Source organism: Crocodylus porosus, unplaced genomic scaffold (assembly GCF_001723895.1).
Source record: "Crocodylus porosus isolate Cpor-Errol unplaced genomic scaffold, CroPor_comp1, whole genome shotgun sequence".
Classification (NCBI taxonomy): Eukaryota; Metazoa; Chordata; order Crocodylia; family Crocodylidae; genus Crocodylus; species Crocodylus porosus.
Window position 1 is genome coordinate 6,787,392 of NW_017728926.1, and position 24,898 is coordinate 6,812,289.

Consider the following 24,898-nt stretch of genomic DNA (forward strand, 5'->3'; position numbering starts at 1 on the left):
TGCAGCTGCATGGGAATGACCCAGCTAGGCCTGATGCAGCTGGGCAGAGCTTGGAAATTTGGAGAAAGGGGAGCAATTGCCACTGCTCCCCCACAGCCATATTTCTGGACCTGTGGAGAGACCCACAAGGTGACTGCATGGTTCCCTCACCTGGATCTTGCCTGTGGGCTGGGATTGAGCCTGAAATGGCTTTAAACTAGCTACTCTGGATAGCAGCAATAGTACATACAGCTGCAGTTTCATGGAGTTCAGAAGAGGCAAGCCACTGAAATATTTATCCAGGGTTTTGGACGTGTTTTGGATGTCACGCTGCATTCTACACAGATGTAGCTATCAGCATCCAAGGTAGCTCGGATGGGTTTATTCATGTTTCAGTCACACCTTTGATTGCTCTTTTACCTGCGTATACAATGGGTTTCTTGATTCTGCAGCAGTGACCGGTAAGAGATTACCTGTGTGTTACAGCTGACGCCAAAAATTATGATTATCTCTTAATAGATAATCTAAGCACACTTTGATACTATATTCTGCAGAATTTATTATATACAGAGTTGAAAATAATACACGCCCACACAATCTAAAAATATGCAATAAAGTTTCCTCTCTTAGTTTCTTTCTTGTTTCCTCTGAAATGAAAGTACCATTATTTTTCCTATTCTCCTATAAAGCCATGTGCTCTGGGTCCTTTACTGTACAATCTTGGTTAAGCACAGTTCTAGTTTTGGGGGTGCTTTGTGTCACTTACAGTTTTTTCTGTTAGACCAGTATGAACAGCAGAAGACACTGTCTTCAGCCCACAAATCAAGTGCTTGAAAATACATATACAGCACTATGGTTATAGTAGATGTATATAATTTGTAGCTGTTTTGCACCGTGTAGAAATGAATTTATCTTGGAGCATTTTCTGTATGACAGAGGGGCCATGTTTACACAAGATGCTTCTCTCACCCGCACGCTGATTGCTCAGTAGCCCGAGTCTAGTGCACAGTAGCGTTGCATGGCAGAAACTGTGACACAATGCTACCGTGTGCAGTAATCTTGGGCTAATGCACAGTCAGCATCACAAAAAAGCCATTTGTCGGTGCTAGCAGTAACACAGGTTACTGCACAGTCAATTTGTACTTGTGGTACTCCTGTATAAATGAGTACTAAATGACTGGGCAGTAATGACTGCACAGTCAGTGTCTTGTGTGGACGCTGCCAGGCATTATTAAATTTAGCCCCTCACTCCAGATTATTTCAAACTCTTCTAAACAAGCCAAATCAAACGTCAAAAGATTATTGGATATTGATTGCTTTGGAAAATACAGTTTAATGAGGATTGTTTCATGAGAAAATGGGGATGTTAAAAGCACAAAGCACTTTAAAGCCGCAGAGATGGGTGGGGCCTTAATTTAGCAGGAGTGCTTCAAGAACTATTTTACAGCTCCTGCCAAGAAGAAAAACTTTACAACAATGGCACGAATGGGGCGAAACCCAGACAGAATTACTTGGCACACTGAGGAAAAATCCCACAAGACTTTGGGCAGTTCTGTACGTTCTGTTGTACTGACATGTTCATGCCTAATGTATAGCATCTTCAAATAAAAACCCCATGAGGCAGGTGTGAGAGATCCCCAATTTACAGATGGGAAAAATGAGGTGGACAGGATTTACCTGTGGCCATAGTGGGAGTCAGTTCCAGAGCTGGGATTAGGCACCTAGAATACCAAAGTTCAAGACTGCCACAAGCTTCACTGAATTTTGGTAATTTGGGAAGATTCTTTGACACAGAGATCACCTTCTTCTTGTGTGTGTGCATACAGCATCTAACACATGGGAGGCCAAGCCTATTCTAAGCACTAACAGAACATACGTAGTAAAACTCATCATGTTAGGATAGCTAAGAAGCAGAGGCTACGCTTCACTCTACATGAGGAATACCACACTGTCACATGTACGCTTCATTACATTCTCCCACCCCCAAAAGAAAAACAATTTAAATTCAGTATATATAAAGTATTCCTGCTAACGTGGGACAGGAGACTGGCACCATCCCAACTGCTAGTACAGCCAAGAAAGGGAAAAAACAGATGAGAAAAAGTCTGAAACAAGGCATTTGTGGTCTCGCAAACTGAAGCAGACAAACCTATTGTAAGCTGTCTCCATTCTGTGGGGTAGGACAGTCCAGGCTGATTTATAATCCTGGTGTTTATCACTAACACACATGAAACACATTATCATCAGAAATAAATCTCCTAACATGCACAAAACATAGTTATGATATAAGGATGCATATGGTAAACTAGGTGAATGTTTGCAGTTAGAAGCATTGTAGTAAAGCCAGAGCACATCTTTGGGCCAAAGAGGTGTTTATTTGCACTACTGTCCATCAGGAAGCTGGAAGACATGAGATACTGGAGTAGACATTCCAGAAAGATATTCCTCCAATTTAAAAAAGAAAAGAGAAAATTCAGGGCTGCTGAAAGGTTCTGGATTGAGAGTCCCTGGGAGCAAAGTGCTACCTGAAAGGAAGACCAGCCCTGTGGTTATGAACTGACTTAATACCCAGGGGACTTGAGCTCAGTTCGTAGGCCTGACACAGGCTCCTTGCATGACCTCAGGCAATTTACTTAATCTCTTTGAGGCTCAGCCTCCCATCTGTTAAACAGGGATAATTGCCCATCCTTAGTCTATTTCATAGATTATGAGGCCAGAAGGGGTCATTGTGATCATCTAGGCTGACCTCCCACATAATACAGGCCATAGGACTTCCCCGAATCAATTCTTAAATGTAAACGCTATGGGACAACACCTGTGACTTACCATGTGCTTAACAGCAACTAGCACAAGGGGCACCACATATTGGTGGAAGATTACTTATTACTGTAACATAAAAACCAAATGTCATTCAAAGCTCCTGCACAGTAGGAAACTTCTCCCTACAAACAGCTCCGACTTTCCTCAAACCTCATCTGGCTGACAGGCCATTTTACCACATAACTGTGTCTGCTCTACATGTTTCTGCCAACACAGCTAAGCTGGTTAGGGATCACACCGCTCCATGCCTTGTTGATATGGCGGGGCCAGTAGAACCACAGGCATGGCCTCTGCCTTCACTGCTGATTCAGTCCCTGGTCTCATAGTGTCAATTCTGGCAGCTCCTAATGATGTGGACTCCTGCCCAGTAGGACCTGGGCCAAAGCTCACAAACTCATTTTTTACAGGTCACGAGATGGCCTTTGTTCACCGCCCGCCTATGATGGACGTGAACTACTACCATAAGGGTGGGTGTCTCAGTCCCATTACTCATGCCCTGAGCCAGCCACTCCTCCAGGGCATGTAAATAAATGAATGTATTTGTGATAGGCAGAAAATAAGAACAAAATGTTCAGAACCAATTTGAATCTAGAGGGCCCACTTCAACAGTCCCCGCTTAGAACAAACTTCAGTATTTCCCGTCCTAAACTGCTGCATAACAAGGGAGAGAGCGAATCTCTGCAAGGCATCCCAAACCCAGATACAGGAAACTCTACAGCAAGAAAGGAGTTTTGAAATTGATCATGAGAACCGAGAACCAGAGGAAGTATTCTGCTGGTTGGATGTAAAAAGAGGTGGACTTTTTTCATTCTGTGCCTTTCCACCTTGCAAGCAACGTACCTTCTTTAAAACCTCTGAACAGGTGACACGCCCCTGCAGTATTCAACTGTATCCTATGCAGAATACTCTTCTATTCTCACAGTGGCACAAGATGATCTCAGTTCAGTGGATTTAAGCCAATGTAAATAAGGCAGACTCAGGTCAATGTGTCTGATACAATAGACTGATAGCTTCCTTTTTCCAGATGTCGGTTGTTTAATTGTATGTAATAAGAGGTCTTTTGAGTCAGTCACAGTTTTGGATTTCTCTTCCCAAGGGCAGCACCACGGAAAGGAGATGTGGAGGTTGAATGCAGATGGGAGAATATTTTGAAAGAAAGGCACACAGAGAGATATTCTTTAGTGCAAAGCAAATATTGATAAAAGCCCACTCACCTCAACTAAAAGATTCCCATTTTCTTCAATAGGCTTTGGACAGGCCCTCAGGTTGTGGCAGGCTCGGTTTCAACACTCCAGCCAGAGGAATAAACAGGCATGCTTCCTGCGAATGACATTTTATGTTAGGCTGACTGTGTGCTGCTCTAGATAATGAACTGCCTGCATTACACACGCAGCACCACCATATTAAACAGGGCCTGGGGTTTGCTGCCCCTCAGGTTGGACGACTCACCCAAGAAACCCCGCAAGGGAACACCTGGAACCAAATGCTGCTGCCATGCCTTGTGCACCTGGGGAAGGCGCCGAGTACGTGTCCCCTCAGGAGGACTGGGAGCCAAGCCAGACACTCCCACTGAAGCCAACCTTTGTTTGGGATCTACTTCCATCGTTTTGGCAGCCCTCAGCAACACTCCCAAGTTGAGGCAGCGGTGAAAAGGGAGAGGAAAGGCTGTGTGCATTCACCTCACACCTTGGGACCAGCGACACCATTGGCAATGCATAGGGGGTGCACGCAGGTGCATGTGCACCCCCTGCGATTGGCCACGCACCCCCTGGAAGCGCCAGCCACGAAACCGGAAATGCACTTCTGGTTTCACTGCTGGCTCGGCAATCGGCCGCTGGGGGACCCCTCCTCCCCTCAACAGTCTGGTGCCCCCGACTCCGGAGGCACCAGTTGCCCAGGCTCGAGCGCATGCCCAGCTGCAGCTGGAAGCCTCCTGCTCCTAACAGGATGGCAAAGTCACCCAGGGCCAGGCCCCTGGCAGAGAATTGGCCCTGGTCAGGCCCTCATTGCTGCCTCGCAGCCAGGACTGCTCACCTCCACCTCAACGGCCTCCTGCCTTTGTGTCCCATAAGACCCTGCACCTGCAGACAGCAGACGGCTCCTCTCCCCCTGGGCCCTGAGGGGGGGTGAGCAGGCCCGCGCAAAGCCTTGTCCCTGGGGGTTGGGCAGGAGGCGAGAGGGAGCACGCCATCGCCCAGTCTCAGACTGGTGCCCAGGACGGATCGTGTGGGCAATGTCCAATCCGATCCCTACCCGGGGGCAGGGAGGTGCCTTGTTAGCCCAAGCTGGTTTCTCAGTTCCTCCCCGCCCCACCCAATGAAAATGGTACGGTTTGGGGGGTTTTTTTTTTCCATGAATGCTCTGTCTGGTCTGCGATACAGGCCGCCCCACACTGTGCGTATGCGCGTGCTGCCTTAGTGCAAGTGAAATACAGCAACAATGTGTTGAGAGAAACCCATGCACACGTGTGACTAGCCACCCCACTGTAGAGGCCATCTCTGAGGGGAAAAACACTCTAATCTGCTGCCAAATTAGACTGAATTTCTCCATGGATACTGCAAAGCCAGGGTACTTTTACCAGCCCTCTCCAGCCCTCGGATACCTATATTCACCATTTTCTCTCTGTTTACTGCAATTTGTTGGCCAAGTGCAAAGCAATCGCTGTGCACCTCCTACAAGCAGGTCACGGGCAGAAGGAAGGATCCCATAAAAGGCTCATAATTTCATGTAATAGTAACAGTCCCCTGGTGCCATGGTCTGCCATGGCATTTCATTCACACAGAACATTTGTGGGCACATCACATATGCTTTGCCACTTGATGTATTTTTAAATGTTTCCCAGGCAACTGTTTCAATACAATATGTCTACTTGGCATCCTTGGGTGCCCACAAATGCCATGCCAGTCTCCCTATTTCTCTCTTATTTTTTTTCCCCATCTTGGCATATAAATGTCAGCAGATGTGATCATATGTGGAGAGCCACGTGGCAATGATCTGGTATTGAGCTCCAAAAGACTGAGCTTTCTGCAGGAAAGATGGCATGTGTAACGCAGAATAACCATCTACAATCTCTCTATTGCGAAGCTGGTATTCCAGTGGGTGGAATACCGTTGTAACACATAGGCATGGATGCAAACAGGCAAGCCACCCATGACTGGGAAGCATCTGCAAACTTTATATTGGGTTCACAGAGGATTTTGCAGATTCAGATTTCTCTCAGTTAGACGGCAACTACCATCTCCGATGGGCGGGCAATTATTTTGGGCAGAGGGCCACTTACTGAGTTTTGGCAAGCCATCGAGGGCCACGTGACAGGCAGCCAAGGGCAGATAAATAATAATTTTCTAAATTTTTTAGGGGCCCCGTGGGCTGGATAGACTGGCCTGGCAGGCTGCATCTGGCCCCCAGGCCACATTTTGCCCACCCCGATCTACGATATGGCCATCAAAGAACTTCCTTGAGATACAGGGTGGAAGCCACACCTGGTGGTGCCATAAGCAGTGGATAACTGTTAAATATAGACAGAGAAGAGAAAGCACAAAAGAGGGGAAAGAGTAGCATGCCAAATATGGAATCACTGTCGTGTCTGGGTGCCTCACATATATGGGTAAAAAGAGAGGGGAGAACCATAGAACATGCATAGAAAAGAGAAGATGAACAGCATTTAGTGCTGACAAAGGAAAGCTCGAGCTGAAGATTAATCTTGTATTGGGTTCTGAAGATGAACACACTTGGGCTCTCCTGAAAACCAAGGTCCAAAGTCAACGACCTGTCACAGAAAATACTGTGATACAGTGGCAAGGCCAGCAAAACTGTTCTAGTAATAGTCCTTTTACAAAGAAAAAATAATAAGCTTATGTTTCCCAAACATATCAACTTTAGTCCCATTTTCATAGAGAAAATGTTGTCCAGTCTGATAACTTAATGGCACAGAAATGTCATTCTCTTTCATTTCTATATTCCTGATAACTACCCACACAGTCTGAATTGGCCATGGTGACTGAAATCTTTGCTCCAGTATGAAATAAAATCTTTCCAGATGGTAGTTCAGGTGCATTGGTAAGGGAAATGTTGGGGAAGCTTGCCCTGATGCTGTCTGACCTGTACCTACTCAGACAAGTCTTTGTGGCACTTGCCCATACAGCACCTAGGTACTGCAAGTCACTAAAATGTTTTTATAAGGAAACTGTGTATCAGACTATCAAGGGAAAGGTGATAAAATCACTTTCTTGGTAAAGCATGTTTCAGTGTTAAAGTATTTACTTTTACCTTGTGTGGGAAGCAAGGTACTTGAGTGAGTCTAGAGTTGACTATTAGTATCAGTCCTCATCAACGAAAGTGTCTTAAAACTAAATTTGATATGCAGTTTCGACAATGGGCTATGCAAAAACATGAAGTGTGTGTGTAATTATATTAGCCTCAGTGGGAAACTAGTGCACACTATAATATCTTTTCTCTATTGATAACTCCAGAACAACAGCTGAAAAATGACAATTTTTTCCAGGCTGTAAAATGCCTAATACTCCAGGTTCGATGTTGGCAGTAAAATCCCCCTCTGGTCTGTGAATCGTTGTGTCTCAAATAGAGACCCCTCCATTACTTCAAGCTTTCTAATTCTTCCCAAATGCAGGAGCTCTCATTTAATGCTGCAGCTGTTGGGGAGGAAATCAGAAATAGCAGAAGGCGGATTAGTTGATAATGTACCAGTTCTTCCCCAGCAAATGCTGACACCTGCGTTTCACACTCTCCTCTTCCCCCCCACCCCAGGAAAAGATCCCTTGGTTTGTTTGGCTAGCTTTAGCATTTGTGGAAATTTGTTAAAGCATCATCATTTTAGAGTAGCCCCTTCCTATTCTGCCCTCCTCCCCCCTGCCCTGTTCCATGGGAACAAAATTTAAATGGGAGGCCTAATTCCTGAAAGGAATCAGGAACTATGGAAATAAAGATTAAGCATATGCAGCCTGATGAGAATCTATAGGGAGTAGATAACTAAACACACTGATGCTCCGTTACTGAGAAATCCCCACAAGTATCTGGAGAAATCCTCTAGCTTCCAAACACACATTTCTTTGATTGGTGTGTTAATATTTATTATTCTTTACATTTCGGTAGCAACTTGCATCTGAGAATTGTAAAGCACTGACATTATCCTAAGTATGTAACCCTCATACCAAAGTGACGATTACGATCAGTATTATCCCCATTTTACAGGAAGAAACTCTAAGGCACAAAAGTGACTTTGTCCATGGCGGTAGAACCAAGCCTGAAATCTCTTTTGTGGCCCAGTTCTCTGCACTAACCAGTAGGTTATGCCTCTGTGTAGAACAAAAGTCATTACTACCTCATGACTGTTTACTAGAAGCCTGTATGAAATGGGATGGGAGTTTTTCATGCAGTTCCTGGTGTGAACATATCGATCACAAAAATAGCTTGGAAGAGAGCCCTTTTATCTGGCTCCTGAGATAATAAGCAACTAAGTTTAGAGAGAGCTAAGTCCAGTAAGATACAGACTGAAACATGCTGTATGAATATAAGGGACAAGAATCTCAAGAAAGGCAAGTGTCAAACCTGTAGGTACTTTGGCAAAAAAAAGAGGCATGCCGGGAGTGTAAAGCTTCAGTGCAGATGTAAGAGTCCATGTTCAGTACTGTATATTGGATATACACCAAATACAAGAAAAGTGCAACATTAAGGCAATACAGTTTAAATCCTCAAAAAAGCAAAAAACTCAAGGGGTCAGAGCGGTAAAAGGAGCTAATGCTTTTTACTTTGAAATCACAGTGGCACCTGTGGCAGTGAAACAACTTCTCTAGATCCTTCAGACTTCTTTTGATACGCTTCTGTCATTATTGAGCCCTTGCCATCCTTAACTCTGATTTATCCACAGCTATTACTTATCCTTAGCCACATTACAACTGCTGCAAATGTTGTGGTGTGCAACGTATGACAAATAGCACCACATTAAGCTACCCCCTTTAACAGCAGAAGCAGGCATACTTTCTGCGGGGGCGGGGGGAGTGTTTCTGTACTGATACGCAACACATTTTTTAAAACTTCCACTTTCTGGGAAGAAGATTTTCTTGGGAGGCTCCAGGACAACAAAGAGACACAGGCGAAGAGAGAGATACTAGCAGAAAGGAAACCAGCATTAACACGTACACAGAGTTATCCATGCATACCAGGCAGAGTAGCACAGCTGCATGTACAACCAGGAGGGATCACAGTGAAAATAAGTGGAGGTTTTTTTCCAAACAGAAAATGTAATTGTTTGCTGCTGCCATGTGGACAGTATTGGTAGTGCTGCTTCAAACTTGGTGCACAGCCACCAAAGCTAAAGATGATCTGGGGGGGGGGAAATTGTGTCTTTCTGCTATGCATAGTTGTAAAACAACCTGGTTCCTTCATTCCCCTAATTTTTCAAGTACTTGAAAGGCAGTGTTTGCTTCTCACTCACTTCCCTGTCCTCCTTTCCTATTGCTGCCCTTTCTCTTTTCCTTTGCTGTCCTACATGTTCCTCACCTGCTCTTTTGCTCTCATCACCATCTGTCTCCCACATCAGGTTTAAATTATTAATTTCCAATCTCCCTTTATCTCTGGTGCTGACTCTGCTGTGTCAGCCTGAATTTTCTGGGGAAGCTCATTCCTGGCAGTGACTGGCAGGCGCGGGGGAGCTTCTAGCGGGCTGCAGCAGTGGCAGGGACAGCCACAGATGAAGCCTGAAATGCCAGGCTTTACCTATATGCATTAACATTTCATGGCTACTGAGGTCAGGCTATGTGGCACCCATCAGCACTTCTAGAAGAAACTTGGGCTGCTTCTCCTTGGAAGCCACCAAGCGTAAGAAATACTAGCATTCAGGTGTGGCAAGTCCTGGTGTTGTTTTTCAGTGAGGCCTGTTGACCAGTCTTTGGTACTTACACTACTGAGAGCTCTGCAGTCTTTAATGTATTAGGCTCACATCACTGTAAAATATTACTGCCATTCCAGAGACGAAAAAAGCAACATGCCCTCCTGAATCTCAAAGAAGAGCTGGAGAATGGATCCAGGCCCTCCCAAGTCCCCAGCTGGTGTTTTAACTACTGAGACATTTATTTCTGGTGTACTAGTATGGTAGGAAAAGACAGTGTTGCTGGCAGCGCCTCATCATTCTCGGGTGATAACTCATGCGCACCCATCGCTCGAGCATCTGAGCCGCATTTGGCTGGTTCACATCTTGCCCGGAGATGCAGCGATTGCAAGCAGCTGTTCTTTTAATAGCTGGTTTGCAGTCTGTGCGAGTTACACCGGTTCAGTACCGAACACGGACACGTCTAAGAAAGAAAACCCCACTGCACTAAGTACTGGCCGGCAGCCTCCGCGGAGAGGCCGAGACAGCGTCCCTTGAAGCCAGCGGTCCCACGGCCCCAGGACTCGTGCAGGAGCACGCTTACAGAAAGGATGGCGTAGGGAGTCTTGATTCAGTGGGAAATTGGGCACCGCAGCTGCCAGTGGTGCAGGACAACAGACTTTAAATCTGGAAGGTAAGGCACCTTTGGCTGATCCTGTTTGCCCCCTGCAATCACGAGCAAGCCCCTTCCCTCTCCGCACCCGGGGCCAGGTGGGAAGAGGCGAGCAGCAGACCTGTTGTATGCCCTCATTGTATTCGTGTATCGAGTAGAAGTCCAGCAGCTCCTACTGCCCCCGCCTGCGCCGCCTTTTGAAAGGGCTCCAAAATGACCCCTTTTATCCCAGCAACCGGGAACCCGCGGGAAACGCGGCCCTTCCTGCAGGCTTTCGGGACCCGAGTCCCTGCGTCAGGCTCTGGCAAGCGAGGTCCGGCCGGCAGGAGGCGCTGCGGGGCCCCGGCCGGCAGGAAGTGCACCGCACATGCGCGGTCTCGCTGCTCTACCCCGCCCGGAGCGGCCATGGCGGACGCGGGAGCCGCCAAGCTGCGCCTCAAGGCCCGGAAGGCGCCGCCGAGCAGCAGCCGGGAGCCCCCGCCGCGGCGCCAGTGAGTCCCGGCCCGGCCCGGCCCAGCGTTGCGCTGCGCAGGCGGGAGTGGGGACGCGCGGAGCGGAGGCCCGCGTGCCAGGAGGACACCCGCGAGATGAACAGGCCCCGTGGGTGCTCCGTGTTATTGAATGAATGCTCCCGTTGCGTTTTGGATCGAGGGGGGAGAGGTCCTCTCCTCCTTCCTCTCCCATTTGAGGGGTTCTTAAAAATTTCGTCTGGGTTTCTAGCTGTTGGCTCTGGTGAACCAAATCCTTGTCTGGTGTTGCAGCCAGCCTGGCGCGCATCTTCCCACGACAGCAGTGTCCTGCTAAGAGGCACAAGCAGCAGCTTGGAAAAGTCACACCTAGTTTGAAACAGTCTCACCTAGGAACCAGGAAGTCTTGCCATTTTTAATGCACACAGCTCTCGTTTATACAGCCCAGTTCACCACCGGGATTTATTTCTCGTGAAACACCTCTATGAGGATCCACCAGTAGCACTTGTGCAGGGAGGATGCTTAAATCCTGCCAGGGTGAATCTGTGCATGTACTAGCCCATCCACATTTATTAGGAATGCAAATTATTTTAACTCTCAGCCTCCAAAAAATAAAAGTGTGGGTTTTTTTCCAGCAGGGCCGAATGGGCCATTTGGCACATGGAAGGTGAAGTGCCACAACCTACCTCTTCACAACACAGTGAAACAGCTGTGTACCTTCACAAAATTTAATACAAGTCAGTTGCTAAGAAAACCAAACTAACGTTCATCAAGAGCAGCAGGGACATGGTCACCAAGTGAATATTTACTGTGAATGTTAAAGCCCTGAGGGTATTTTTCTTCTACTGAATATGGACTTTTGGTACCTGGCTTTTAGTAGGGTGCTGTAATTTGTTTGGTTTCTACAAGGCAGACCTTTTAAATGAAACAGTTCCAAGTAGCTGTAATATGCGTGCTTCAGTGGTGGGAGTTTTGACGTGAACTTGGTTTAGATGACAGAGCAGGGGTTTTCAACCCTTTTTTGATTTGTGGACCCCTAAACATTTTGAATTGAGGTGCAGACCGCTTTTAATTGTGAGCATGGGTATTCACATATTTCTGATTGATCATAGTTCTCTTTTGTGGACCCCTGAGACACAGGTTGAACACCGATAGTGAGCTTCCAAGGTAACCGAGTACTGTTGGAAAAATCTCTTTCCTCCATCCCAAAGCTGTAGTCACTTCTCCATTTTGAGGTGGGGAAACTGCACATGCATACTCACCTCATTTAACAAGATATGCCTCTTATTTATTGCAGGGAGGAGAAAACAGTGCCGTATACATTAAACGGCTGAACTTTTCAAATATAAATACAGTTTTTCCCTTTTGGTGTGTTTTAAGATGCTTTGAGAAGTAGAGGAAGTTAAAAAATAGTAGCAAACAGGTATAAAAGTGGAATTAAAAAAACCTGAACAGTTGTCATAAGTTCTGTTCTTAGTTTTGCATTTCTGTCTTGAAAATCAAAACACTTAAATTTAAGTAAGGCAACTTTTGAGCAACATTTTATTAAACTTTTGAGCAATGGTGTATTAAAAACCTCATAGGGGGAAGATCGTAGAGCAGTTGTTAACAACTTAAACTGTAAGTAATCTCAAACACCTGTCCTTGTTGGAGGCTGTTTGCCATGAACCATTCAGTCCTTTTGTAGAGAAGACATTCTAGGTGCATTTTAATTAATAGTTTTTCAACAGTGAAGTCATAATCAAATCATTATTCCCTTAATTACAGCTAGATGGAAGGATATAACATTTTTACTATATTAAGAGTCTGGAAAAATTGAGAAATACTGCTCAAGTGCATTGCTTGATACTGTAACTTTGCTTTAACATTTATTCATACAGACATAAGGAAATATCCACATTACTGGGGGAAGGAATTTTATTATTTTTAACAGCAGTGTGTTATTTTCCTTGTTTTTGCTTTTAACGAGGACTTTGCCCAGCAGAACTTCCTGGCTTGAACAAGAAGGCTTAACTGCATCAGAAAATATGTGGATGCTGCTATTGAAGGCTGTCAATCCAGATCTGAAACCCACAAGCTGGAAAATGGTGCCCAGTTTACCAGAGTTTTTGGGAAAGGTAGCATTGTTTGAAGATTTTCTTTCATTGCCTGTTAGACTGTTCAAGAATTAATCTTCATTCACTACATAGGCACTGGTAAAACCTGAATTAAGATGTCATTAGTTATGAGACAGTGTGAGGTTGACACACAATAGGCTAAAGTCAGAAGTTGCATTTCTCCCAAAATACATTTTTTTAATCCTGGAAATGTACAAATGTACAAGCCCATTGTCATACTAAGTACCTATGCAGTACATGAGATAAAATGCAACACTTGTTCCTGGGATAATCGTGGCTGACTGTGTTAATTGCCATTCATTCCAGGCATGAGCCATGTGTATAAAGGGCCACTCTTTTCTCCCAGGTTTTGACTCTGATCAGTCAGAACCGCCTCAAAGGCAATGTCTGTTTTTAGCTCTAGAGACTCTGGCTTTTCTCTAGATGCCACACAGACAACTACTAATCTGGAACAGTGGTCTAGAATTTTAAGAAGAAACTTATCAATATCGGCTAGGAACCCTGGCTAGATTTGCTGAGTTTTCCAAAACAGACATGACATGAAGCTTGCTGCTACATGTACCAACCTGACCTGTGGCTCAGGATACCAAGAATGCCAAGTCCATTGCCTGTTATGAACACTAGGCTTGCACAAAAGGAAAGAGACGGGGAAAAGTAAACTAAAAACGGCCACTTAGATCACCAGGGAGAAACAGAATTCCACCCCAAATGTGCAGCAACATGATGGTATTTAACTTGCACGGTGCCTAGTGCAGTAGGGCTCTGAGCCCTGACGGGGGACATGAGGCACAACTGCAGTACAAACAACAGTAAAGTGAAGACCTCTAGAAGTGTCACCGTCTTAAGTAAACGTATGCATGAAAAGCAGAGAAACAACAGCACCCTTCAGCTCCTTTTTGTGCATCTTCCTTTGATTACTTTAAGTTTCTGTAACATGCTAAAAAGACGACATTCATTGAGTTGAGTCATTGTGAAGTTTACATAGCGAGCAGGGCTATAAACTGGAGTACAGTAGAAAATTAAGTTCTCAATTAAAATAATCTATGACAGATTATAGATCAAAAAGACCTATTAACTCAAATAATAATCCTCTGCAGTACTAGCGTCTACAATACATTTGCTTTCTAGCTACTCCTGTTTTAAAATGTGGAAGAAATTTTAATGGTTTTGAAGACTTTTTTGTTGATTTTTTTTTTTTTAGTGTTCTGAAAATAAGAAACCACCAAACCCAGAAGTCTTTAAGGTTGGAATAAAGGATTTTCAATGGATGCCGTATCCAGCTTTCTGCAGAGAAAAACCTCTTAAAACACATGATCCAAGCTTCCATCATCAGGGATCAAAAAGCCAAACTGACCATTTAATGACAGGTGAAGACCAAACAGACAAAAAATGGAAAAGTGTTTCTCCCACAGTTCAGAAAACATCCCTTGCAGCCACTGAAGATCCTACAGAGAACCTAAGAATTGGAGACAGCACAAGAAATTCTTCAAAAACAAAAGAAGAAAAGACAGAAACTTTTAAACTCACTGAACATACATATTCAACACTGGATTTGACACCAGCTCCTACAAAAAGCCCAGGGAAAGATTTTAGTCTTCAACAGGTCTGCAAAAAGTCAGCAAAGAGCAAAGAGGAATACAGAGAAGAAAAAGCAAGCAAAAGATTGCCAAATGTGCAAAAACACCAGCAGAATGTTACATTAGCTGAGACCAGCTCTGCGTCTCTAGAAATAAAACTTCACCCTACCAATACCCCCAGAATGGAAGGCCCTGAAGAAAAGGCTGAGGGTCGGAGTCAGAGAACTGTAACTCTTGATAGTTGTCCTATGTGTCAAATCCAATTTAGTGGAATGTAAGTTTATCATGTTGGTCTGAAATAAGTTATTAGAACATAGAACAACCAGTTTGCATTTGGTGGGGTTCTTGACTGCTTTATATAAAGCTGTTTATATTAGGGCAAAAATTCTATAGTTTAAGTTACAACTTTCTAAATCCAAATTAAATTGGGGTAAGGTCTCCATGCTTACTATATTACAATATCCTCAGATGAAAACTACATTTGAGCCCTTTTTTGACTGTAAACGTTGTCAGTGTGTTCAAAGTTGGCACACTGAACATGCTGATTTGAAAATACCCAGTGTTTATGAAATGAGATTTCATCCCAAATTGGTGTCCTTGTTAGTCAAAGACTAGCGTCCATATCCATGCACATTCGTTCATTACTTATTACTCCTCCAAGCCAAGTTTATATTAAACAGCTTTCCTGGTAAAGCCACAGATGAGATGGGTTTAGTTAGTGAAATACTGACATGAGTATAGCTTGATCTGTGCAAGGGCTTTTACTGGCATAAAAATGTCCTAAAAAACACCCTTCATGTATACCAAGAAAATCTGCTGTAGACCAGGCCTGAAGTTCTGTGCAGTTCTGGTCCCCATATCTTTAGAAGGATGTAGCAGAATTAGAAAAAATATAGAAAAGGGCAACCAAAATGGTCAGGGACCTGTAGCAGTTGCCATACCAGGAAAAGCTAAAAAGACTAGGACTTTTCAGTTTGGAAAGAAGGCAGCGGGTGAGGGATGTGATAAGAGAACAGGGAACCGTTCAAGATCCCAGAATATTAGACCTAGGGGGCACCTGCTGAAATTAGTAGGTGACAGGTTTAAAACTAACAAACACTTTTACAGAATGCATACTTAATACGTTGAATTCATTGCCACAGGAGATGGTGGAGGCAGACAGTGTAGCCAGGTTCAAAAAGGTATTGGATAAATTCATCAATGATGGATCTGTTAATGGCTATTGAACAGAATGGTTAGAGAGGTTTCTTCTGACATCTCTAAACCAATAATGGTGGATGTCAGGGAAGGTACTGAATAGGGGATAGATCGCTGTAGGGATCTAGATCCAAGTTTAATGTTCTTCCTCTATAGCATCCATTTCTGCTACTGTCAGAGACGGAATACTGAGCTAGATAGACCACTGGTCTGACCCAGTATGGCACTTGTGTTATATAGTGCTCAGGTATAATGTGGAGAAACATCCTACTGACTGACTGACTCAGGGAGTCTAATCCATGGTGGTGCCATGCACTCCCAGACAGCAGTGCTCAGAATGCATTAGTTCAGCACCATGTTTACAAAAGTAAGTTTTAAAAAAGGATTACTGGAAAAATAAACAGATCGTTGAGAAAGGGGCAAAAAAGGTTCTTTATAAAGTATTGCCAAGACCTTGTTTAAAATACAAAGTGACAGCCCAAACAACTCCAAATGATAACCTTATTTGGACCAATGTAAAGGATCGTTCAGCTGTGTGTAGCATTTGTCTTTATGGGGAAATGTACCACTATTACTATACTGATATAATTCATCATGCATATACTTTTATCTAAAAAAAAATTCATGTTTTGAATAAAGCAGTTAACCTGAGATAACTGTACCAATTTAAGTATAGCTCTATAATTACACTGGTGCAGTAAAGCCAGCAAATGTCACTGAGTAGATCACACCATAGTAACATCGTAACTTTCAGGGAATGAGAAATCTGCCAGTTATATGCATGATGGCTGCTGGTAAAAGCAGAAGAGCTTTTTCTTATCTTCTGCAAACTTAGCTGAAGCTATGTTATTTTTGGAAAGTAAATTAAGACTAAAATTTGTGGAAATTCTTGTTTTGGTGCCTCTTTTTCAAGAAAAATACAGAATACCTGAGAGTTGCCAGTATTATAAATTCTGAATTCAGTTTAAAGGGCTTACTTGTGTGACTACTGGATATTTATATTTTGCCTTTCATTTTTAAGGCTCAGCATGCTTTCAGTACTTCAGAAATTATATGGAGGGTGGAGTGTGTCAGCAGTTTAGTAGCACAAAATAATGCTATGCAGTTGGGACAGGGAATTACAGTATTCCCATTCTGATGAATATGGCTTTCCACTCGGTTCTTCTTGTTGGATAAATATAGGGATTGGTTGAGCATTGAAAACCCTGTATATGAATGAAAAGAAAAATACTCTAAGACCTTATCCTGCAGTCCTTTTGCAACCACTGGAAGATTTTATCCTGAATAAAGGAGTAAGGAGAGAAAATAATATACTTATCTTTTACCATAATAAGAGAGAGAATGCCTTTCTCTCTGAAACAAAAATAGCACAGTACAGGAACGTCAAACTCATCTGGCCCTACAGGCTACGTGGATACTCCCCCACATTCTGGACCCGGTGTTCACTGTGCCTGCTCCAGGACCCATGTACAGCGCCCATTCTGGCTGGTTTGGGATCTGTGCTGCATGTAGAGCCTGCTTGTCAGTCCAGAACTGATGCTTTAAGCGGTGTTTGCTCTGGGGTGGGCACTGCCTGCAGCATGAGGTCCCTGAGCAGTTGGAGCAGGGGCCATGTGGCACAGACCCCAGACTGGTTGGAACAGACACTGTGTGCAGTGCAGGTCCTGGAGTGGCTGAGGTGTGTGCGGCAGGTCCTGCGTGCAGCTTGTGAGTCTACTCTGAAAACCAGGGGCAGCGCTGGGGACTGGATGAAAAGACTGCGGACCAAATCTGGTCTGCAGGCTGTCTGCATCTTTGACACCCCTGGTATAGTACATCATCAGTTTGTCCCAAATAACCTTTTGCCTAGTGCGTAGGATGTTGTTTGAGACTGTAATTGCAAACTTTGGCTCTTTCTTAAAAGAACTAACTTTTCTAGTGGGCTAGATATGTAAAATTGGTGTTCAAAGATTAGTAGCTTACTTTTGAATGTGAAATTAGTGAATGAATTTAATTACCATTTGACAGTATTTGGTAGGCTTCAGTTCACATCTTTCTGGGCACAACACCAAAGCCAAAATATTGACAACTTGTGTACACCTACTACACTTTAAACTTTAGAAATAGCCCTCTAGGACCAAACTGTGGTAGAGTCTGTCACCACATTAGGAGGTTACATGTGATTTTAGTATTCCATGCACTTCCATTATTGTTATGCTGGCTTTTGAAAGTACCTAAAGCAAATTTTAAAAAGAAATCCTAAACTTGTCTGACCTTGGCTACAAAATATTAACTAAATAATCTGTTTTACTGTACCACTTACCAGCATTCGCGCTATTTCCATCTGCTACTGAAAAATAACATTTGTTTAGAAAAAGTAGTAGTATGCTTGCAGATGGTCTTCTGAGCGAGTCTTCTTATGGCCACAGGTTAACATTCCTGCAGCTTTATTCTCCTCTCTCCTGGAGACTGTGCAAGGAGACAAACAAAAGGTTTGCTTCAGTACAAACCAATAACAATGATTTTTTTTCAGATTTGTCAAATGACATGATTTTGGGCAGGGAAGAATTCTGTGGCCAGCCCTCCATTAGTTGCTGGCCTGAATAGCATTGGGTTAATTTTTTTTTGCCAAGTGCTCTCAAGTTGCATTATGAAGGATTAATTTTGCCTTTTTCTTTTAAAGAACAAGCGTGCCTACAAGCCTCTCAAATTCCTTCTTCATAATTTTCATATTACTAATGTTTCTATTTTTCTGGTTAAAGAAATTCTGCAAGTCTGTGCTATTTCCATATTAATTAAATAGATTTTCTGGAATTTAGGGAACTTTTTTCAGCTTTAGAATTTAATTTTTTTTTCTATTTGAAATGGAATTCAAACTTGTGGTAATACAATTGTATTTGGGTTTTCTGTTTTACTGAATATAAGACTAACCTGACTTTTGGAAATAGCATTTCTTCTGTTTCCTTGAAAATAATAGATCAGGTCTGGGGAACTGAGTAGATGAAGGGAGCTGATTAAAACTGTAAGTCTGATATACTAAAAACATTCCCTCTTATTTGCAGGTTGTCACAGTTGGACATTGATGGTCATCTTGCTAAATGCTTGTCTGAAAGTGCAGATGACGTGATTTGGTAAAATCACAAGAATGAAGAACAAAGTCAAATGCTAACCATCCGGATTTCTCTAGAAGAAAAAAAGTAAAGTATATCAAGAAAAGGGTGTCAGTTACCATGCTTATTAAGCCTGCAAAAAAAAAAAAAGAAAAAGAAAAAAGCTACAGAAAGACAGGTCAGAAATGCCCCCGCCTACTGTTTTCCTTTGAACCCTTCTCAGAAGTGTACATGCAGTAACCCCAGTCCTCAAACAGAACTCTGTAGGCAGACTCCTGAATCCAGGTGGAACCCCACAGAAAGCCATCTGTGTAGTTCTCTCTGCAGTATTTGGGCCTGTATGTACAACAAGAAAGCATTACTGAGGATCCCTGAAGAATAATACCAGTTCTGATTTGCCTGTATTTAATTTTTTATGGTATAGAGAGGTGTAGAAGAAAGAAAGAGATGCAAGGTGAAAAAAAAGCGTGCTTAATTCGAAGACCTGATGTCAGTGACTTCACTAGGTTTTAGATCAGATTCTAAATAGTCAACTCTTTGGAAAAGAAAATGTCTGTCTGCTACTTAAAATTTTTGCAGTTCCTAATGGGCAGTTAGGTTTTCACATTTCTTTTGATGCTCTTTGTGAAAAAAATAAAAATTTAGTTGGAATATTACACTTTTTCTGCCTTCTTTCTGAGTATATGTGGTGCATAAGATACAGCCCAACTTGGGAACAGCAGCTGCTTACAGGTGTAAAAAACCCCAAAAAACAAAAACAGCACTTTACGTTAACTCAGTGTGCCCCTGCGCCAAGCCCAGCACATGCCCAGGAGAGGCATCATGTTAGTTTGACCCAGCTCGCCCAACATCTGTATAGATCGGGTGCTTCAGTGGGGCTTTTTGGGCACTTTTACCTAATAGCTGATTGAATCAGCTGTTAGATAAAAGCCCCGCTGAAGTGCGAGATCTATAGATGCTGTTGAAAGCTGGGTTGAACCAACGCACTGCTTCTTCTGGTAAAGTGCAGTTTGTTTTTTTTCCATGTCTGTCAGCAGCCAGAAATAGCACCCTTCGTTGAAACAACAGTCCTGGATTTGTATCTCTGCTCCCTGAGTTCTCCCCCTAAGGCAAGGTCTACTCCATTAAAGTGTCTAGTTTAAAAGTAATTATGGTACACAGCACAGCACATCAGTTAGGCCAGAGAAATGCACAGCTAGATGTTTTCTCTTATAGCTTAACTATGTTTAATGTAGTTACACACAGCCAGAGCAAGACTCTACCCCCACACAAGTGGAAAAACTGCTTACACTTGTCCTTGTATGAAAAAATACACCAGGACTATTGCTTGATTCAGCAAAATTACTGGTAGTTTTTGTGTTCTGCTTTCGTTTTTAAGATCAGATTTTCTGCTTAAAAAGGAAACCATACTAGTCATCAAGTTCCAACTATTTACCAAGATAGCAGCAGTTAAATGTGTCGTAAATTTTTAAAAAATCTCATTACTGGCTGCAACACATTAAATTCACTGATACCTTATTAACAGTTTGGAAGGAGGGAGAATATACAGTAGATTCATTTTCCCAGGGGAAAGATGCCCATTCACTAGGGAGAGTAACTCATTCAAGCATTGCGCTCTATCTTGATTCACATCCTCAGAGTTTGAACTCATTTCTTCTTGCAAGAGGGCTATAAACAAAACTGAATAGCCTGTGCATTTTCTTCGTTATTTTGACCTCACTCGCCTTCTTATACTGTACTTTAAAGTATGCTTTGGAAAGAGTGCCTCTCAAACAATGAGCTAAACATCAATTTTCTGTCACACGAAAACTGCACACAAGAATTCAGCAATGGAATATTCAGATGTAGCTAAAAATACAAAACAGGCCTACAGTATCATAATAGTGCAAGAAACCCACCAAAAGTTTTCATTTACAGTGAGGCTCTTTTTCACAAAGGTAATTATGTTGGTCATGTCTCAACTTACTGAGAAATAATAACAGTCTATTAGCTTTTTCATTAAAGTCTTTAATAGATGTGCAAGAATATAAATGATCTCAGCTGTTATGGATTAGTATACCATCTTCTGCACAATTAAAACTGGCCAGCAAAGATCTCAACTAATTATACAAAACTACAAGAACATATTTACTGTTTTACAATCATTAAATTAGCTAGAGTTTTCATTTACTATTTCAAATAAGACAACTATATATCATTACCAGATCCATTTGTAATATATTAGGATTTTTTTTTCAAACCACACATTTAATTACATCCTTCATTTTCTTTAATTTATAAAACAAGTACTTTATATAAAAAATTTCCCCCTTTGTCATGAACAAAACATTATTCATACACTTGCACATGAGCAACCAAACTTGTAACCAGCAAACTATTTGGCAACACAGCAACATCGTAAATGCCTTAAATTTTAAGTGAATCAAGGATTTTTTCATGTTTGTTGAGCAGATGTGTTTCCCCTGCCCGCCCCCACGTCACAGAAATAAGAGGTAGAAAACCTCCACGTTTCCATTTCAAAGTCCTTTGCCCAGCCCCATCCAAGGCAGCTCAATTTGTCGTATTTCCATGCACAAGCTGCCTATAGTCAATTTGATCCAACTAAGGATCAGTTGTAAAATCAAGGGAATTAATTAAATACTGAAAGACATTAAATATTCAGGGTACATTAAATAATTGCCAAGGAAGGGGAAAAAGTTGGGAATTAAAACTGAACGTTACATTTAAAAAATAAACAGTTCTTTTCCTAGATAACAAATTATCTAAATTCCAGGCATTTGAGGCAAATACTTTTTACTGGCTAAATTATTTAGTGCTGGTTAGAGAACACATCTTGCTTAATATAAAAAGCTACAGTCCAACAGAGAGAAACCCAAAACTCAAATCTGGATGGGATTAATGAAACTAAGTTACCACAGGTTTGCATAATTGTGGCCAATGAGGGGATACAAAATGTAGTTTGTTAATTCATGGTTAATTGAAAATTTTAAACACAATATTTTGGCAGTCTCATCCTAGCACCTCATGACTTGGATGTGAATCCGAAAGATGTCATGTTCAGCACCTAATGCAATGCTGTACCCTGAGAAACCTATATGTTAATAAAGAAAGTGAAAATGTTGCAATTTAGTCTGCATTTTACACCAAATTAGGTGAGATGTCATGGCACAGGGTTTCTTGGTTTTTTTCCTTCCCATATCAATTTCCCCTCCCCAGAACTACAAGCCACACAATGTAGTTAAACAAAAACCTAATAAAAAAAGAAATACTGCCTTGGTTGTTTTCTGCAGAGGCAGGTAAATCTTTACAAGCATCTGAAAGGTTTTAGACAGCAATGCACACTTATGAGTCCCCAAATGAACTGACATGAGTTTTTCCACAGCTGACAGTATTAGCCTTTGTGACGTAACATCCCCTGTCACCAGTTTTCAAGAGAGGGGATTTGATAATTTAAACCATACCCAATTTCTTGGGTATTTATTTTTCCCTCTATTGAAAAGATTACTGTTTTGATGCAAACCATTTTTATCAAAGCATCCCATTCTCCTATGCAGAACAATTAATTAGTAATATACACTGAATATTTTAAGCAGACAGTTTTATTATAAGTAGGAGGTGTGCTTTATCAGGAAATGTATTATGTTTATAGATATTCTAAATTTACTATTTAAACTTTAAGGCTATAATCCATTACACTTTCATTGATCTATTTCTGAATACTGTATTGATAAAAATATTTTTCAAAAATCTAGTACATAACACAAAACATCATTGTAGGTGTAGGCACTGCTTAAGTATTTTCAGAAATCCTGTGTGTGCAAATTTAGGTTTTAAAATCCAAGTAAGATTTTGATAAATGTTTTAAACAAGCCAGATTTTCTAATAGATATAGTGAATTTTAATTTGGAAATGGTATTGCTGGGTTTCTTTGTACTTCAGGTTCTATAAAGATGCAAATCAGTGTTAGGTTTCATCTGTCACTAGAATTTTTCTTATCTAAATGCTTATTTAACATTAACAAGCAGAACTTACCAGGGTTAAGAATGTCCCAAATTTGTAATAATTCTTCAATGCAGTTTATCCATTTTAGGCACTTAAATCCTGTACCCAAATTTATGTTTTGATTGCTAATAAAACACAACTCCTTTTATATATCATATCTGAGATGTTTAGACAGGTACCACTGGTGAAAAAAGGCATCAAAAATAAGCTTCAACACCACTGTAATATATTTTATTCTTCAGGATGTTACACTCTAATATTCTTCCATTGGTAGCTCATTGCATCAAATGTTCATAGAAAGTGTGCAGACTTCAAAGCTGTTTAGAATCTCTTTTTCCCAAGGATGCAATGAACGTTTTGATCCTTCGTGAAGCAGGCACAAAATGCAAATACCTTCGTTAATGAAGCCAGTTGTTTCAGTGCCTAATACTTTTAAAAACCAACATGTAGAGGAAGACACCCATCAAAATCATTTTCTGTTCTTTGATTTTCAGCAGCAATATTTTTTATCATTGGTCTCCATCCAAAACCTTACAGTTCCCCAGCCTTGCATGCATATACTGTAGTTAAGGATAAATGTAAAGGTCATTCACATTTGTCCACAATGAAGATGTCATTCCTTCATACTGTTTCCTCTGTTGACAGCAACAATGGATTAATGTATTCAAATCCTTCAAATTCTGATTGGTCTATTCTTTTTATTACATCTCTGAAAAATAAAGAGAATTTTTTTTTTTAGTCTCACCACCTGGATCTTTCCCTTTGTGTTGCTGCACCTTTTGTTTAATAAATACCTCTGTTTATGGCTCTTCAGAATGTGCAAGTACTGTATAAATGCTAATATTAGTAGTATGGAAGTAGTAATAAGGATAAAATTAGACTAAGTAAACAGCAACTTTTAATACATAAATATTTTTAACCAAACTTTAACTCCCAAATTACTGAGACAGTGAGATGGTGTAAGAGAGGGTATTTTACCTGCCCATCCATGTAGTTGTGTAATGACTCATGGGCATCAAATGGGATTAACAACCAGAAGGCTGGAATTTTGGAGAACTGGGATAGTAATAAATAACCTTGTACGCAGAGAAGAAAATCAAGAGGCCTGGAGGCTGGTATCACTAGCACTGGTTAGTAGCAGGATGTGAAATAAAATGAGGAAATACAGGCTACAAAAGAGTTCCTTAAAGCTAAAAGGGAAAAAAAAGGGGATGCAAAGGGGAGCCATGGAAAGATTTAGGAAATGATGCAAGGGAAAGGTAAGTTTCTTGCCTTGTGGTGACAGGAGTTCTTCAAGAGATCCATATGCACAGTCCATACTAAGTCTGTATGGGCCTTGTGCACTCAAACTCAGAATTTCTTGGCAAGCAATACCCCTATGATTTGCATGTACCCTGCATGCCCTAATTACTTAATTGCATTAATTTTTTTTTCATGTGTTAATTGTGCACATGGTTTTGGAGCCCACAGCTGGGCTGCCCAGCAGGGCAATCCAGAGGACCACAGGGCAGCCCAGGCGTGGGCTCCCGGCAGCTGCAGCAGGAAAGTGGGAAGGGGGCGCAGACACAGACACAGACACAGATTAGCAGCCACAGCATGCATGTGGCCAGGAATGCAGCCTGGCAGCATGTAGAGCAGTGTCTTGCCAGTAAGTGTGTGGAGGGGGGGGGGAATATTTGTATTTCACCCCCACCCCCCAACCATACAAAGTACTTGCATAATTTTGTTTTTTCTGTGCATAATTTTGAGTTTTTAGCTGTGTGATTAAAATAGAAATTCACTGAGACTAATTTTTTTAATTGCACAACTAATCGCAATGAATTTTTTTAATTGTTTGACAGCCCTAATTCACAGTATTGTTTCTGATCAAGCTGGTAACCAGATACATTCTACACAAACCTCCTCCGACTGCCGTTACAGAACAGTTCTAATTTCACAGGAAACAAGCTAACCTCCAGGTGGAGATCACCTATGGGACTTGTGGGCCCCCAGCTGGGGAACAAGAGAATCCAACGAGGCCTGACTGACCCTGCCTTTCCATGCCAGAAACTCATCTTATGTAAGGAAGCAGCAAAAGAGAACAGCCAGCAGAAGAACATTAACTGGGATCTGAGAGTAAGCTTAGCGTGGGTAGAGACTGAGAGGGATTTG

General features: G+C 42.0%; 2 protein-coding genes across 4 annotated transcripts in view; one reads left to right on the plus strand and one right to left on the minus strand.

Moving 5' to 3' along the window:
- Nucleotides 1-10,680: 10,680 nt before the first annotated feature.
- FAAP20 (Fanconi anemia core complex associated protein 20) lies at nucleotides 10,681-19,401 on the plus strand. 2 transcript variants are annotated; one of them, XM_019541289.1, is made up of 5 exons: nucleotides 10,708-10,789; nucleotides 12,063-12,188; nucleotides 12,735-12,882; nucleotides 14,084-14,733; nucleotides 18,698-19,401. In XM_019541289.1, the coding sequence occupies exons 3-5, from the start codon at nucleotides 12,793-12,795 to the stop codon at nucleotides 18,768-18,770; spliced, it is 813 nt and encodes a 270-aa protein (XP_019396834.1). In that variant the 5' UTR covers nucleotides 10,708-10,789; nucleotides 12,063-12,188; nucleotides 12,735-12,792; the 3' UTR covers nucleotides 18,771-19,401. The 2 variants fall into 2 exon arrangements, with proteins under 2 accessions (XP_019396833.1, XP_019396834.1); XM_019541288.1 differs by lacking the exon at nucleotides 12,063-12,188 and having other exon boundaries at nucleotides 10,681-10,789.
- Nucleotides 19,402-20,731: 1,330 nt separating this feature from the next.
- PRKCZ (protein kinase C zeta) overlaps nucleotides 20,732-24,898 on the minus strand; it is a 203,897-nt gene continuing 199,730 nt past the window's right edge. For both annotated transcript variants that reach the window (XM_019541286.1, XM_019541287.1), the window contains one exon: nucleotides 20,732-23,456. In XM_019541286.1, the coding sequence (XP_019396831.1) occupies nucleotides 23,369-23,456 (88 nt within the window). In that variant the 3' untranslated portion in view covers nucleotides 20,732-23,368. The remainder of the gene's footprint in view (nucleotides 23,457-24,898) is intronic.

Coding starts and splice junctions, on each gene's coding strand:
- FAAP20 (XM_019541288.1), top strand. CDS start 10,704: ATGGCGGACGCGGGAGCCGCCAAGCTGCGCCTCAAGGCCCGGAAGGCG. Junction 12,883..14,083: donor TACCAGAGTTTTTGGGAAAG/GTAGCATTGTTT, acceptor TTTTTTTTTTAG/TGTTCTGAAAATAAGAAACC. Junction 14,734..18,697: donor CAAATCCAATTTAGTGGAAT/GTAAGTTTATCA, acceptor TCTTATTTGCAG/GTTGTCACAGTTGGACATTG.